At 38.5% G+C, this 13,557-nt stretch overlaps 2 protein-coding genes across 3 annotated transcripts in view; both read right to left on the bottom strand.

Annotated features, from left to right (window-relative positions):
- The window catches only part of LOC141500485 (putative adhesion G protein-coupled receptor E4P), a 258,858-nt gene that overhangs the window by 88,536 nt on the left and 156,765 nt on the right, over nucleotides 1-13,557 (bottom strand). The gene's annotated exons all lie outside the window — the stretch shown is intronic.
- Nucleotides 2,960-13,557, bottom strand: part of LOC141500484 (adhesion G protein-coupled receptor E2-like) — a 118,527-nt gene continuing 107,929 nt past the window's right edge. The window contains exons 32-34 of the mRNA XM_074203683.1: nucleotides 12,269-12,360; nucleotides 4,358-4,526; nucleotides 2,960-4,107 (exon numbers count right to left, since the gene is read on the bottom strand). Of these exons, the coding sequence (XP_074059784.1) occupies nucleotides 4,066-4,107; nucleotides 4,358-4,526; nucleotides 12,269-12,360 (303 nt within the window). The 3' untranslated portion in view covers nucleotides 2,960-4,065. The remainder of the gene's footprint in view (nucleotides 4,108-4,357; nucleotides 4,527-12,268; nucleotides 12,361-13,557) is intronic.

A 13,557-nucleotide genomic window follows, 5' to 3' on the forward strand; every position in this document is an offset into this window, starting at 1 on the left:
TGCAACAAAAGCCCCTCAAAAGTTTGGAACAATATGCCCTCCACTCTGGAAGAGTGCCCTAACTTAACAAAGAATTAAAATCAAGTCATGGGTTGGGGAAATGATCAAACAACAGAAAAAAAATCCAACCATAGACAATTGCTTTGGTCCTAAGGAGGATCAAAATACACACTCAACATAACAAAGTCAAAGCTTCTAAATCCAAAACCTCTAAGAAAAATATCGATTGGTCTTAGTCTATAGAAGAGCTCAAAAAAATTTTTGAAAATCAAGTAAGGGTGGCTAGGTGGCATAGTGGATAAAGCACTGGCCTTGGAGTCAGGAGTACCTGGGTTCAAATCTGATCTCAGACACTTAATAATTACCTAGCTGTGTGGCCTTGGGCAAGCCACTTAACCCCATTGCCTTTCAAAAAAAACATAAAAAATAAGAAAATCAAGTAAGGGTGGTAGTGGAAAAATTAAGAAGAGAAATGAGAACAATGCAAGAAAATCATGAAACCAAGTTAGCAGTTTGGCAAAGGTGATACAAAAAAATACTGAAAATAACATCTTAATCACCTTAGGTCAAATGGAAAAAAAGCTGTGCAAAAAGGTCAATAAAGAGAAGAATATCTTAAAAAGCAGAAATTGTCAGATGGGAAAGAAGAAAATAACTCTTTAAAATGTATAATGGATCTAAGGGAAGTGGTTGAGAAATCAAGAAACAATAAACAAATCAAAAGAATGAAAAGCTAGAAAAAATGTGAAATATCTCATTTGAAAAACAATTGACTTGGGAAACAGATCCAGAAGAGATAATTTAAAAATTATTGTCCTACCCTAAAGTCATGACCATAAAAAAGAGCTTAGTCATCATCTTTCAAGAAATTCTACAGGAAAATTACCCTGATATCCTAGAAGCAGAGAGTAAAATAAAAACTGACATAATCCACCAATCATCTCCTAAAAGGGATCTCAAAATGAAAACTGCTAGGCATATTATAGCCAAATTTCAGAACACTCAAGTCAAGCAAAAATGCTATAAGCAACCAGAAAGAAACAGTTCAAATTTTGGGGAGCTACAGTCAGAATAACACAAAATTTTTCAGCTTCTACATTAAGGGATTGTAGGGTTTAGAATATGATCTTCTGGAAGGCAAAAGAGCTTTTATTACAACCCAGCCAAAACTGAACATACTCTTTCAGGAGGAAAGATGGACATTCAATGAACTGGATGACATAACCAGAGTTGAATAGAAAATTTGATCTTCCTGAGGTACCATTTCATACCTCCCAGACTGGCTGGCCAATATAACAAGAAAGGATAATGATCGATGTTGGAAAGAATGTGAGAAATCTGGGACACTAATACATTGTTGGTGGAACTGTGAGCTCATTCAGCCTTTCTGGAGAGCAATTTGGAATTATGCCTAAAGGGCAATAAAAATGTGCATACCCTTGGATCTAGCAATACCACTACTGGGTCTATAGCCTGAAAAGATTATGAAAAAGGGTAAAAATATCACTTGTACAAAAATATTCATAGCAGCTCTGTTTGTGGTGGCAAAGAATTGGAAACTGAGTGAATATCCATCAACTGGGGAATGATTGACCAAATCATGGTATATGTATGTTATGGAATACTATTGTTCTATTAGAAACCAGGAGGGATGGGAATTCAGGGAAGCCTGGAAGGATTTGCATAAACTGATGCTGAATGAGATGAGTAGAATCAGCAACATGGGGGTGATGATCAATCTTAATGGATTTGCTCATTCCATCAGTGCAACAATCGGGCACAGTTTTGGGTATCTGTGATGGAGAATACCATCTATATCCAGAGAAAGAATTGTGGAGTTTGAACAAAGACTAAAGACTATTACCTTTAATTTAAAAAAATTATCTTTTGTGCAATTTTGCTGTCTCTTATACTTTATTTCTTTCCCTTAAGGATATGATTTCTCTCTCATCATATTCAACTTAGATCAATGTATACCATGGAAACAATGTAAAAACTAAAAAACTGCCTTCTGTGTGTGTGTTTTGGGCATGAGGGAAGAAAGAGTAGGGGAAAATTGTAAAATTGAAAATAAATAAATTTTTAATAAAAAGAAAATTTGATCTTCAAGTACAGCACTCAGGTGAAGCATAGAGAGGGTAGATGGGAAGGGGAAATCATGAGGGACTTAATGATGTTAAACTGCTTGTATTCCTCCATGAGAAGATGATACTGATAACTCATATGAACCTTCTCATTTATTAGGGAAGTTAGAAGAAGCAAATAGACCAGACAGAGGAGAGAGTTGAATTTGAAGGTATAATATATTAAAAAGATGGAGTTAATGGGGGAGATAGGTGAAAAGGAGGTGGAATGGTATTTCACATAAAAGAGACAAGAAAAAGCTTTGCAGTGAAGCGGAAAAGGGGGAAGGGGTGGGGGAAAGGAGGTTGAGTGAGCCTTACTCTCATCAGAAGTGACTCACAGAGGGAATAACATACACAATCAATTGGGTATAGAAATTTATCTTACCCTGGATGAAAATAGGAAAGGGATGGGAGAAAAGGGACAGGGAGAGAGCAAAAGGAGGGGGGATATATGTAGGTGATAGAAGAGAGGGAAGATCATGAGAGAGGAAAGTCAAATATTTCACACTTTTGAGGAGGGACAGGGTGAAAGGAGGGAGAATAGAATAAATGGGGATGGGGGAATAAAATGAAGAGAAATACAGTTAGCAATTGCAACTGTGGGGAAAATATATTGAAGCAATTTCTCCGATGGACTCATGATAATGAATGCTATCCATTCCAAGGACAGAGCTGATGGTATCTGAATACAGACTGAAACATACTATTTTTTCTCTCACTTTATTTTTCTTGAGGCTACTCTTTCTTGGCGGGGAGGGTCTATGTTTACTTTTACAACTTAATTATTATAGTAATGATTTCATGGTGTGTGGTTTGTAACCCCCTTCAAATAAATATTGGAGATTTCTCAAAGTATGAAGAAAAAAAAGGCTTTATTCGATTTTCAAGAAGCAGACCTCTACTCAACCATATAGATGGAGAGGGAGGCAATGAAACATGAACAACAGGAACAATATATATGGTTCCTAACATGATCCCTACTACTGACCCATCTTCATTAGTTAAGAATGTGGTCTTTACAATCTAAGCGCGTAAGCTAATTTAAAGGAAAGCATATAATCCAAACAGAGACATGTATCTCTTCCAGCCCTGAGGAATATATGGACATCTGGACTCAGTAGAGAAGGAGCAAAATCAGTTTGCTCTTCACATTCTGGTCATGATAACATCACCGACATCCCAGAATTTGTTTGTCAGGGGAGGAGGGGCAGAAGAGACATAACCCATAGCTCAACTAAATCTTATCTATAATATTCTGTTGAAGAAATATCAGACTTTATCCCATTCAATGGCTACACATTTTTAACCTACAACAAGTAATTTGCCTTCTCAAAGGGGGGAGAGGGATGGTAGGAAGGAACAGAATTTGGAGTTCAAAGTTTTAGAGGTAAATATCGAAGCATGCTTTTGCATGTAGCGGGGGGGGGGGGTGTAAAATTTAAAATAAATAAATATGAATAATGAACCAAAAAAAAGAGTGCAGGGAGACAGGAGAGGATACAACAAGGCTAGATACTATCTAGAAATCCAGTTTGACAGAAATTTAGAATAGAAGATGAAGAGCAAGACCAAAGTCTGAATGAAGCTAGATTATATTTCAATAGACCCATGACAAGCATGGGTCTTGTTCCAAAGAGGCAGGCCCCATTTCATTCATGCTGGTCATCCTTGGTGTTGCTTGTTCATATCCTTTCATATAGAATCATACACCTAGAGCTGGAAAAGGCCTCTGGGTTCATTGGGCATAATCCTGTTATTTTACAGGTAAGGAAACTGAAGCTCCAGAGGTTTAAGGAATTTACCCAGGGTCTTCCAGGAAAGTATGTATTAGTTTGCTTAATATGATGTGAACTTTCCAACATTAAAAATGCCTTACTGTTCTGGAAGTGGATGACATTGAAGATAATAAGATCCCTGAAGACTGAGAAGTGGTGCTGGATTAGAGCCTGCCTGTGAAACATTTTTTATACTCTTCTCGCACCTAGAAGTTGAAAAACAAGGTTATTTATTAATGGGTTTCATAAAGGGAAGGCCACATGGAAGAGGACATTGTAGTCGTGCCTTTTTTTAGGTTTTTTGCAAGGCAATGGGGTTAAGTGGCTTGCCCAAGGCCACACAGCTAGGTAATTATTAAGTGTCTGAGACCGGATTTGAACCCAGGTACTCCTGACTCCAGGGCTGGTGCTTTATCCACTGCACCACCTAGCCTCCCCGTAGTCATGACTTTTTACCTGGTGACTGAGGATGCAGTGGATGATGAAAATGAAGGTTCCTTGCAGGCTATTGATGATGGAAAACAAGTAAGCCACGGTGCTTGCTACGGGACCAATTTGAAAAATTTCCAGAATCCAGGAGCATCCCAGGATGAAGAGTTGAGCAAAGGCTTTAAATGTTAGTAACCTGTGGCAAGAAGATTGGGAATGTGAATCATTCCTCTAAATTCCTTGAAGAGGTATACTTAAGGCAAGGTAATCAGAGTTTTTGCATGGGGCACAAGATTTAGTGTGTTAAACTAGAGCCTTGTTAGCACTTGTAGTCCTGCAGAAGAATAGAAAGATAACAATTTATCATCTAGTCATCCAGAATAGTTCAAATAAGTTATAAGATGACAAGTTAAGATGAGTTTCTCTTCCATCCTGCCCTATACAACCCCCAACTGCCATGATAGCAGTGTTGATAGTTCTTCCCAGTAATGTCAAAGAATCTTTGTTCCCTTCCATGGGGAAGTGTTCCACCAACCCTCAAAACTACATGCTCTACATTCAAATTATAATATTTGCCTTGAGTTCAAAAATTCCTAGTTATTCCTCTGTTTTCTTGCTTTTGCTCTCACCATCCTCCCAGTCATTCAGGCTTGAAACCTATTTATCTGTGACACTTCACCCTCAGCCTTAGAGAGGCTCTTTGGCATGGTAACTAGAGAATTGAAATCAGAAACAAGAAAACTTGGGTTCCTGTTACAACTCAGGCCCTCTCTAGGGGTATGAACCTAAACAAGTCATTTACCCACTTTGAATTTCAGTTTCTTTATCTGTAAAATAAGAGAGTTGATTTAGTTGTCTTCTATGGTTTCTCTTAGTTCTATTCTATATCTATGATGCTATTACCTCCATATATATATATTCCCCTTCTCACCACTCACTGAGACAACCAGACTAATATAGACTCCCTTATCTTTCATTGGTCTTTTATAATACATTCCCCCAGCTAATCACTCCTGCATTTACCTCAACTATTCTGGGAATATCTCTCCTCAATTCAAAAATGTTCTGTGGTTCCCTGCTGCTTACTACATAAAATATATACTTTTTCCTGATATTCAATACTGTCTGGCTCCAGTATTATCTGAAACTTCAAATGTTCTCTCTTTTCAGTCATACTGAATTTATCTCTTATTTATAGGATAGGATAGGATCATGGATTTGGGGCAGAAATTTAGTCCAAATCTCATTTGACAGATAAGGAAACTAAGGCTCAGAAACTGTAAATGATTTACATATGGTTACATCTTTTAAATGTCTGAGGAAAGATTTGAATCTAGTTCTTTCTGCTTTGTCCATCTAGCACTTGAACTATCCATCATGCCCTATTCTCTCCCATCCCTTTATTTTTTTCATGGCATTGTTCACATCAAGCCTAGAATGTACCCAATGATATATTATATATAAAATATTTAGCACCATTACAGGCTTATTAAATGCTTATTTCCCTCCTTCCTTATTTCTTTGGTTTGTTCTTCTCTCTTTCCCTCCTTTTCTTCCTTCTTCCTTTCTTTCCTTTTGTTTCCCTTCCCTCCTTCCTTCCTTCTTTTTCTTTCTTTCCTTCACTCTCTCTTTAGCTCCTTCCTTCCTTCCTCCCCTTCTTGCTACTAGCTCCAGTTTCCACGAATTGAATTCTCTCTTCTTCAAGGCTTAGTTGAGGTACTACCCCAACCATGAAGCCTTCATTTATCCTCCCAATCCAAAGTAGTTCCTCCTTCCTCAGATTTCTTATCACCTTTAACACGTAGATGTCCTTAGCAATTGTCCACTTTCTCTTTTATCATATTATTTCTGTCCTATCTAGCTGTTGAGCCTAGTCATCTCACTCTTCCACTGCCTCCATCAAACCAGACCTCTAGAAGGTATGGTCTAAGAGAGTTCATCTTCTTAACTTAGGCTCCAAAGGAAAGTGTGGCAGAGTAGAGGTATTAGACTACTAAACTAAAGGTCTACAGATCCATTTTGCTGACAGTTTACCAGCACCATGAATTGTCTAAAGAAGATTTTGAAAACCATCTGGCAGGATAAGATATCAGCATTGAAGTCTTCTCTTCAGTTGAACTTCCAAGCATTTGAACTCTCCTACAGAGAACACAACTCTGCTGGGTGAGCAACATTGTTCAAATGTCAAACAAACATTTGCCCACAAGATAAGTGCTCACATAGAGGTCAAAAGAAATAGTACAAGGACACTTTCAAAGTTTCTCTGAAGAACTTTGAAATCAAGAGATATATGGAAGACACTAGCAAAGGACTGCCAACATGGTGCACCCACATCAAAGAAGGCACTGAGCTCTACGAACAAAGCAAATGCTCAAATTTAGAGCCATATCCATTTTAAATATTCATGTGGACTATTTGTGACCGACCTGTGGTAGAGCCTTCTTAGCTCAGATTAGTCTGATCAGCTACACTGTACCTTGACCCTGACGTGAGCTCATTTTGGTCCTCTTCAGGCATAAAGGACAATTGGATACATATGTGGCAGTTAGGTTTCATTTCTTTTCTAGCCACATAGTTGTGGACAAAGGAACAAGCCCACTTAAATGAATTGCACCCTTTCATGGGGTAGGGTCAGTATATGACCTCTTTAGAGAGACAGTGGGATAAGAAAAATGTCAGTTGAGCACTTTGATTCCCCTCCCTCAAGTCATTTGCTTTTTAAAGGACTCTATAAGCATACACTGGCTATCTTTTCCTTTTAAGAAATTCCAGCAGAATTTGTTCAAGGACTTGAGGGTCAAATTGTAGGGAGAAAACTTAAATGCGATGAGGGTTTTGAGAACCCAGGCCCAGCATCTGGTGCCACTCTGCCTTACAAACTGTATCGGTCTCAGGAAAGACTCCCAAGGGACTCCAAAAATTTCTGCAGTGTATCAAAGAAGAATCTAACTTTACACACTACAGATGGGTAGGTGGAGAAATCCTGGTTCTCAGTTTCCATTTGAAGTCCCTAGAACTTAACTTTTGGGTTCACTTAAGAAAAGAAAAGATGAATTTCATCAAAAACCTTGGAAGGTATCTAATTGTCTGTATATAGTCTATGTCTTTTTTGTATGCTGATTAATGCCTCTATTTTGTATTACTTTAAAATTTAATTCAGTTAAATATTGATTATAATATAGCCTTGACTCATAGGAGAATTAGTGAAACATAAACCAGAGAAAGAAAAAAGGATGAAGGCTGAGTAGTAGGATGTGGGGCTAAGCCAAAACTTGATTGATTCATACACACCCACACAATGTAGATGAAAGAAATGAGTATTGCTAGCCATATAATGCCAGAGCTGAGGGGAAAGAGGCATTTAGTTCTCTGAGTCAAAGATAACTTAGCTTCTATTCTCGGAATACCCTTTATTGTTATGCTGACATGGAAGATATTGATGAGTGTTTGATGGATATCACCTTGTCCATAGGATCAGGGCAATGATGGCAATCTGCTCCCCTTTCTAGACTACAGATAAAAGAGGAGGCAAAGGAACTTTATCTATTAGCAAATATATTCAAGGGAAGAAATCCAGAAACATTAACAGGGAAGAATGAAAAAGAATTAGGTAAATAAGGAAAGGAATGTCATCAATTATCTGTCAACAATCTAATTCAATGGCTTTTTCTCCATCCTCATTTTTGACCTCTCTATAGCCTTTGATGCTTTGATACTGTTACCCTCTTCTTAATTTTCTCTCTAGGTTTTCCTGACACTATTCTCTCCTGGTTGCCCTATCTAACAGACTGTTCTTTCTCAGCATATTTTCCTGAGTCCTTATCCAGGTCATATTCTCTAACTGTAGGCATCCCTGAGAGTTCTCTCCTGGGGTCTCTTCTCTTCTCCCTCTATACTACTTCACATGGTTTTCTCATCAGCTTCTATAGATTTAACTATCATTTCTATGCTGATGATTCTCATATCTCCCTGTCTCACCCTAACTGCTCTGTTGACCTGTAGTTTCACCTCCAGATGCCCATTAGAGATCTTAAACTCAATGTATCCAAAGTTAACTCTATTTTTTTACCCCAAACTTTCTCCCCCTTTTTCAAACTTCTCTGGCAGATCAAAGACACCTTCCCAGTCTCCCAGGTTCACAACCTAAGTGTCTTCTCTGACTCCTCACTATCTGTCAACTCTTCCCTCCATATCCAATCCATTGCCAAAGTCAACTGATTTCACCTTTGAAACATCTTTTGAATATACCTTCCCCTCTCCTCTTATTCTGCCACTAACTTTTTTTACAAGTCCTCATTGCCTTATGCTTGAAACATTGGAACAGCCTGCAGGTTGGTCTACCTAATCCATATTTTTCCTCATTCTCACCTATGCTCTATTCAACCATCAAAGAAATTTTCCTTAAAGTACAGATCTAACCATGTCACATTCTTACTACTCAATAAACTTCAGTGGTTTCCTATTGATCACCTCCAATATCTATTATAAAATCCTCTGTTTGCCATTCAAAGTCCATAACCTAGTCTTCTTATACTTTGTACCCTACCATGTACTCTTCACTCCAATGAGAACAGCCCTCTTGCTATTTTACAAACAAGATTCTCTGTCTTGTAGCTTTGGGTGTTTTCTCTGTATGCCCTCCCCAAGCCTGGAATGCTCTCTCTTCTCATCTCTGCCTTCTGATTTCCCTGCATTCCTTCAAATCCCAGCCAGAATCCAATCTTCTGTAGGAAGCCTTTCCCAACCCCTTATAATTCTTGTGTCTTTCTTACATTAATCATTTCCTATTTTGATCGCATATACCTTGCTTTATAGATAGAAAGAGATGATAGATAAATGGATATATATATATATATATATACATATATGTATATGTATACACACACATATTTGTTTGCATGGTGTCTCGCTCATTAGAGTGTAAGCTCCTTTAGGGCAGGAACTGTCTTTTACTTCTTTTTGTATTTCTGGGACTTAGCATAGACTCTGGAATGTAATAGGCACCACCTATTCAACAGGAAGTCATTAAAAAAGAATGGCAGTTCCCTACCAGCCCAGTATGGCACTACCTCAACCTATCACTGCCAGACATAACATACCTAACTTTAAGCAGAACATTTTTTTTATTTTAAGGCAATGGAGTTGAATGACTTGCCCAAGGTCATACAGCTAGGTAATTATTAAATGTTTTGAACTCAGTGTCTCCTTACTCTAGGGCCAGTGCTCCATCCACTGTGTCACCTAGCTACTCCTTTAAGCAAAACATTGACAAAGTCTCTCATGCTGTTCTTGCCAACAAACTGAAAAAGTGTGGGCTACATAGACTGTATAGAACATTAGGCAGATATGCAATTGGCTGAATGACTGAACTCAAAGAGAAGTCATTTATGAATCAGTTTCAGTCTGGAGGTCAAAGGAAGAGCCCAGGTAGCCATCCTTGTACTTGTGCTATTTAAATGTTTATCAATTTGAAGATGACCCAAGGCTGAATGGGATAGTTAATCTGTTGGATGATAGAAATAGGCATTGGATGAAAGATGGGAGAGCAGGTGGGTAGGGCCAGGTCTGGAGTCAGGAAGACTCATTTTCCTGAGTTCAAATCTGACCTCAGACATTTACTATTTGTGTGACCTCAAGTAAGTCATTTTACCCCACTTGCCTTAGTTTCATCATCTATAAAATGAGCTGGAGAAGGCAATAGCAAACCACCCTAGTATTTTTATCAAGAAAACCCTAAATGGGGTCATGGAGAGTCAGACATGACTAAAAAATGACTCAACAACAAGGACATGAGTAGATCACAATAGACTAGAACATTGCAGCTTTACTTAGTAAGGTGAGGAAAGTAAGGATAAATGTCAAACTCTATACTGTGGTTCAAAAAAATCAGTTTTTCAAGTAAAAGATGGGGAGGTATTACTAGATGAAAGGATATACAGGAAAGTAGAGTTAGATGAGTTAGATTCTTCCTCCTTTTTATTGAGCAAAAGTTAATGCATCAAATGTGCTGGAACCCATTTGAGTGTTACAGGGACTAATGTCAAAACTGATTTACATATATATTAAGTTTATGGTTGTGTTCATAGAGCTCAGATGACAAGATGCATCTGCTTTTGCACTAATATTTATCATCAGTCTGGGGAGAGAACACTGTCTCAACCACAGGATGGCCACAGAGTGAGCAAAAGGAATCTCCAACCATAAACCAACAAATAGCACAGAAATATCTTTGGCCAACTCAGTGGGGCAGATTTGCTCAAAGTAGTACCCAGGCAGCCCTCACCCAAAGAAATTAGCAGATAGTCCCTCTGCTCAGAGAAAGGAATAAGTTAAGAGTCTGAGCTAATAACTGAGACAAAGAAAGTATTGCAAAGTGATTTGGAAAACCATAAAAGTGGTAATTTTTTAATGCCTTACTAGATCCCTGCCTATTGAAGTGTCTGATATAATATTTCACAGCCTGCTCCCTTCATTTTACCTTCCAAGAGAAATTAACCTCTCCCCTTGGGTAGAGGAGCCATTTCCTTATCTTGCCCAGAACTAGGGTACCAACACATGTCCTGGCCATTTCCAAAGCATGCTGCCTGCACTCTGATGGTTCATTTTCTTCCTCTCTCTCATTGGAACTGTCTCTGTCCCTCATATTCTCATAGATTTTTAGAGACTGGCTTTTACCTTATCTAGTGTGGAAACAGACAAGCATGTCACTTTTAGGCCATTTCCAAATCATGGTGCCACATGTACATTTTCCCCCTCTGTCCTCTTTTCAAGTTCCTCTTTATTATTGTTTTTCTCAAGTAAAATGTGAAATCTCTAAAGGAAGGGATTATCTGACTTAACCTGTATTTGTATATCTTGAGTTTAAAGTCAAAATGTCTGTCACCTAATAAACACTTAATACATTCTGTTTCTCATGATCATTCAATCTTTAATGCTCTTTAAGATACACTATGATACACTTTCTTCATTTTGTGACTCTACAATCCATGGAATATGAAAGAGGGAGTCTACTGAGAAAGCAGTTCATTCTAGGTTGTTATATCCAAGCCCTCTGTGGCATCATTCTCTAATCATCATTCCAGTGGTGTCTTCACCTTGCTCAGAAGCACTTAATCCACTGGACTGCTAACTGATGCAGATAATTCTGAATATAGGAATTTTATAATTAGAAACAAATTCTATATCTTTTATGCTGTCAAATTTTGTTAATGCTCCTGAGATGTAAACTGACTTCTATTAATATTGTTAAATATAAAATTTGTACCCCCTCCTCATTCCTCCTTTACCCAGCTTCCAGTTTAACATAGAATTCACGCACCATGGGACAGGAAGGACCAGTAGGTAGCTTGCCATTGGAGTATATTTGGCCCAAGTGCTAGACTACCCCCTGCCCCGGCCAGAGTCTATCCACTACAGAAGTGCATTTAAGAAGTGCCACCCTTTCTGGGCTCTTTCTGTCTCTTGGATGCTATCCTCAAGGATATCTTTCTCTTTTTCCTTCCTAGGCCATATACTCCCAAGCTAGCTAGGCCCTGGGAGTTCACCATGGACCACCACATTACATGACCAGGGGCTCTCTCTGTGTCTCTGTGTCTCTCTGTCTTTCTGTCTCTCTCTGTCTCTCTGTCTCTCTGTCTCTGTCTCTCTCTCTCTCTTTCTCTCTTCTCTACTTGACTGTTTTCTTTGCTCTGTCTCCTTATTTCTCTGTCTCCCAAGCAATCTTGTCTAGCCTTTTGCTATTCACTCCTGTCCTCAAAGTGCCTGTTGACTCTGGGAAGAGAAAAGTTTTACAGTGTATACTCTATAAGCCTTTTATAATAAATCTTGAACAGTTTGAAAATCCCAGGAAGCATTCAAATTCTTTCATTTCTCAGGAACCCTTGATCTCTATCTTTGTTTCGTTACTCCAAATCTCACCTGCAACATAACTAAACCCACCTGTTGTCTTTGAGGGTAGCTATGTCTGCATTGACATTGGACAGCTTCTTTCTCAGGATCCAAAGGGTCCCTGTTAGGAGGACCGAATTAATCTGCAAGAAGATCAGAGAAGATGGACATGGAACTGAGGCTGGGAAATAGGAGGGTCCTGGAGATCCCCTTGGCTTCTCTCATAAGAAACTGTAAATTCCCAAAATGGCAGGTTGACACCTACAATATATTTTGAATATATTTTAGTCCAGAGGTCTTCTTGACCTCTGTGAACTTATTTTTCTAAATATTTTGTATTTTGTATTTCAATATACTTGATTTCCTTCATAATCTTACATATTTGATTCATGCATTTAAAAGTCTTATGCTGGGGACAGCTAGGTGGCATAGTGAATAGAGCACCGGCCTAGGAGTCAGGAGTGACTGGGTTCAAATCTGACCTCAGACACTTAATAATTACCTAGCTGTATGGCCTTGGGCAAGTCACTTAACCCCACTGCCTTGAAAAATCTAAAAAAAAATTCTTATGCTGAAAGGGGAGTCAGAGACTTCATCAAATTGCTAAAGGGGTTCATGACATTAAAAAAGTCCACCTCCTTTATTATCCAGCTGAAGAAACATAGGTTGTGGGGGGGAGAAAGGTAATTCACCCAAGACCACCCAGGTTCCAGATCAGAATTTGAACCTAGATTCTCTACCCCCACATCCATGTACTTTCTACTGTACCATTCTGAGAATGACCTTGGCCACTGTATGAACTGGTTTTCTTTAAAAATCTGGAAGCATTCTGTACTCATATTCACCATTCCAATTCACCAGGAGATTTAGGTCCATAATGAAAAACATCCCCCAAATTAATAATAATAATAATAATAGCATATTTTCATTACAATTAAAGTTAACAGCACTTACTATACAATAACCCTGTAAAGTGTATAGCATGTCTTACTCTCCTTATTTTACAGATAAAAAAAATGAGGCTCAGACAAGAGAAAGGATTTTGAGCATGGTCACACAACTAATTAGTAGCAAGGATTCCTTGGCCCTCAATAAATTGCCAGAAGAACTAACTAAAGGTACTATGTTATCAGCTTCATCTCGAAGTCCACCTCTCCCTAGGATGTCCAGCAGTAAAATTAGAAACAAATATATTTTTTAAAAAATGTTTTCTTGAGAGCAACATTCCTTCACCTTTGTTGCATCCCTAGCTGCCCATCCAAGTGGCAAACTCTCCTTACCTAACTAGATTTTAAGAGTTTTCTGATCTCTGCCCACCTCCCATCCAAACATGCTGCAGG

The sequence above is a fragment of the Macrotis lagotis genome, chromosome X (assembly GCF_037893015.1).
Source record: "Macrotis lagotis isolate mMagLag1 chromosome X, bilby.v1.9.chrom.fasta, whole genome shotgun sequence".
Classification (NCBI taxonomy): Eukaryota; Metazoa; Chordata; class Mammalia; order Peramelemorphia; family Peramelidae; genus Macrotis; species Macrotis lagotis.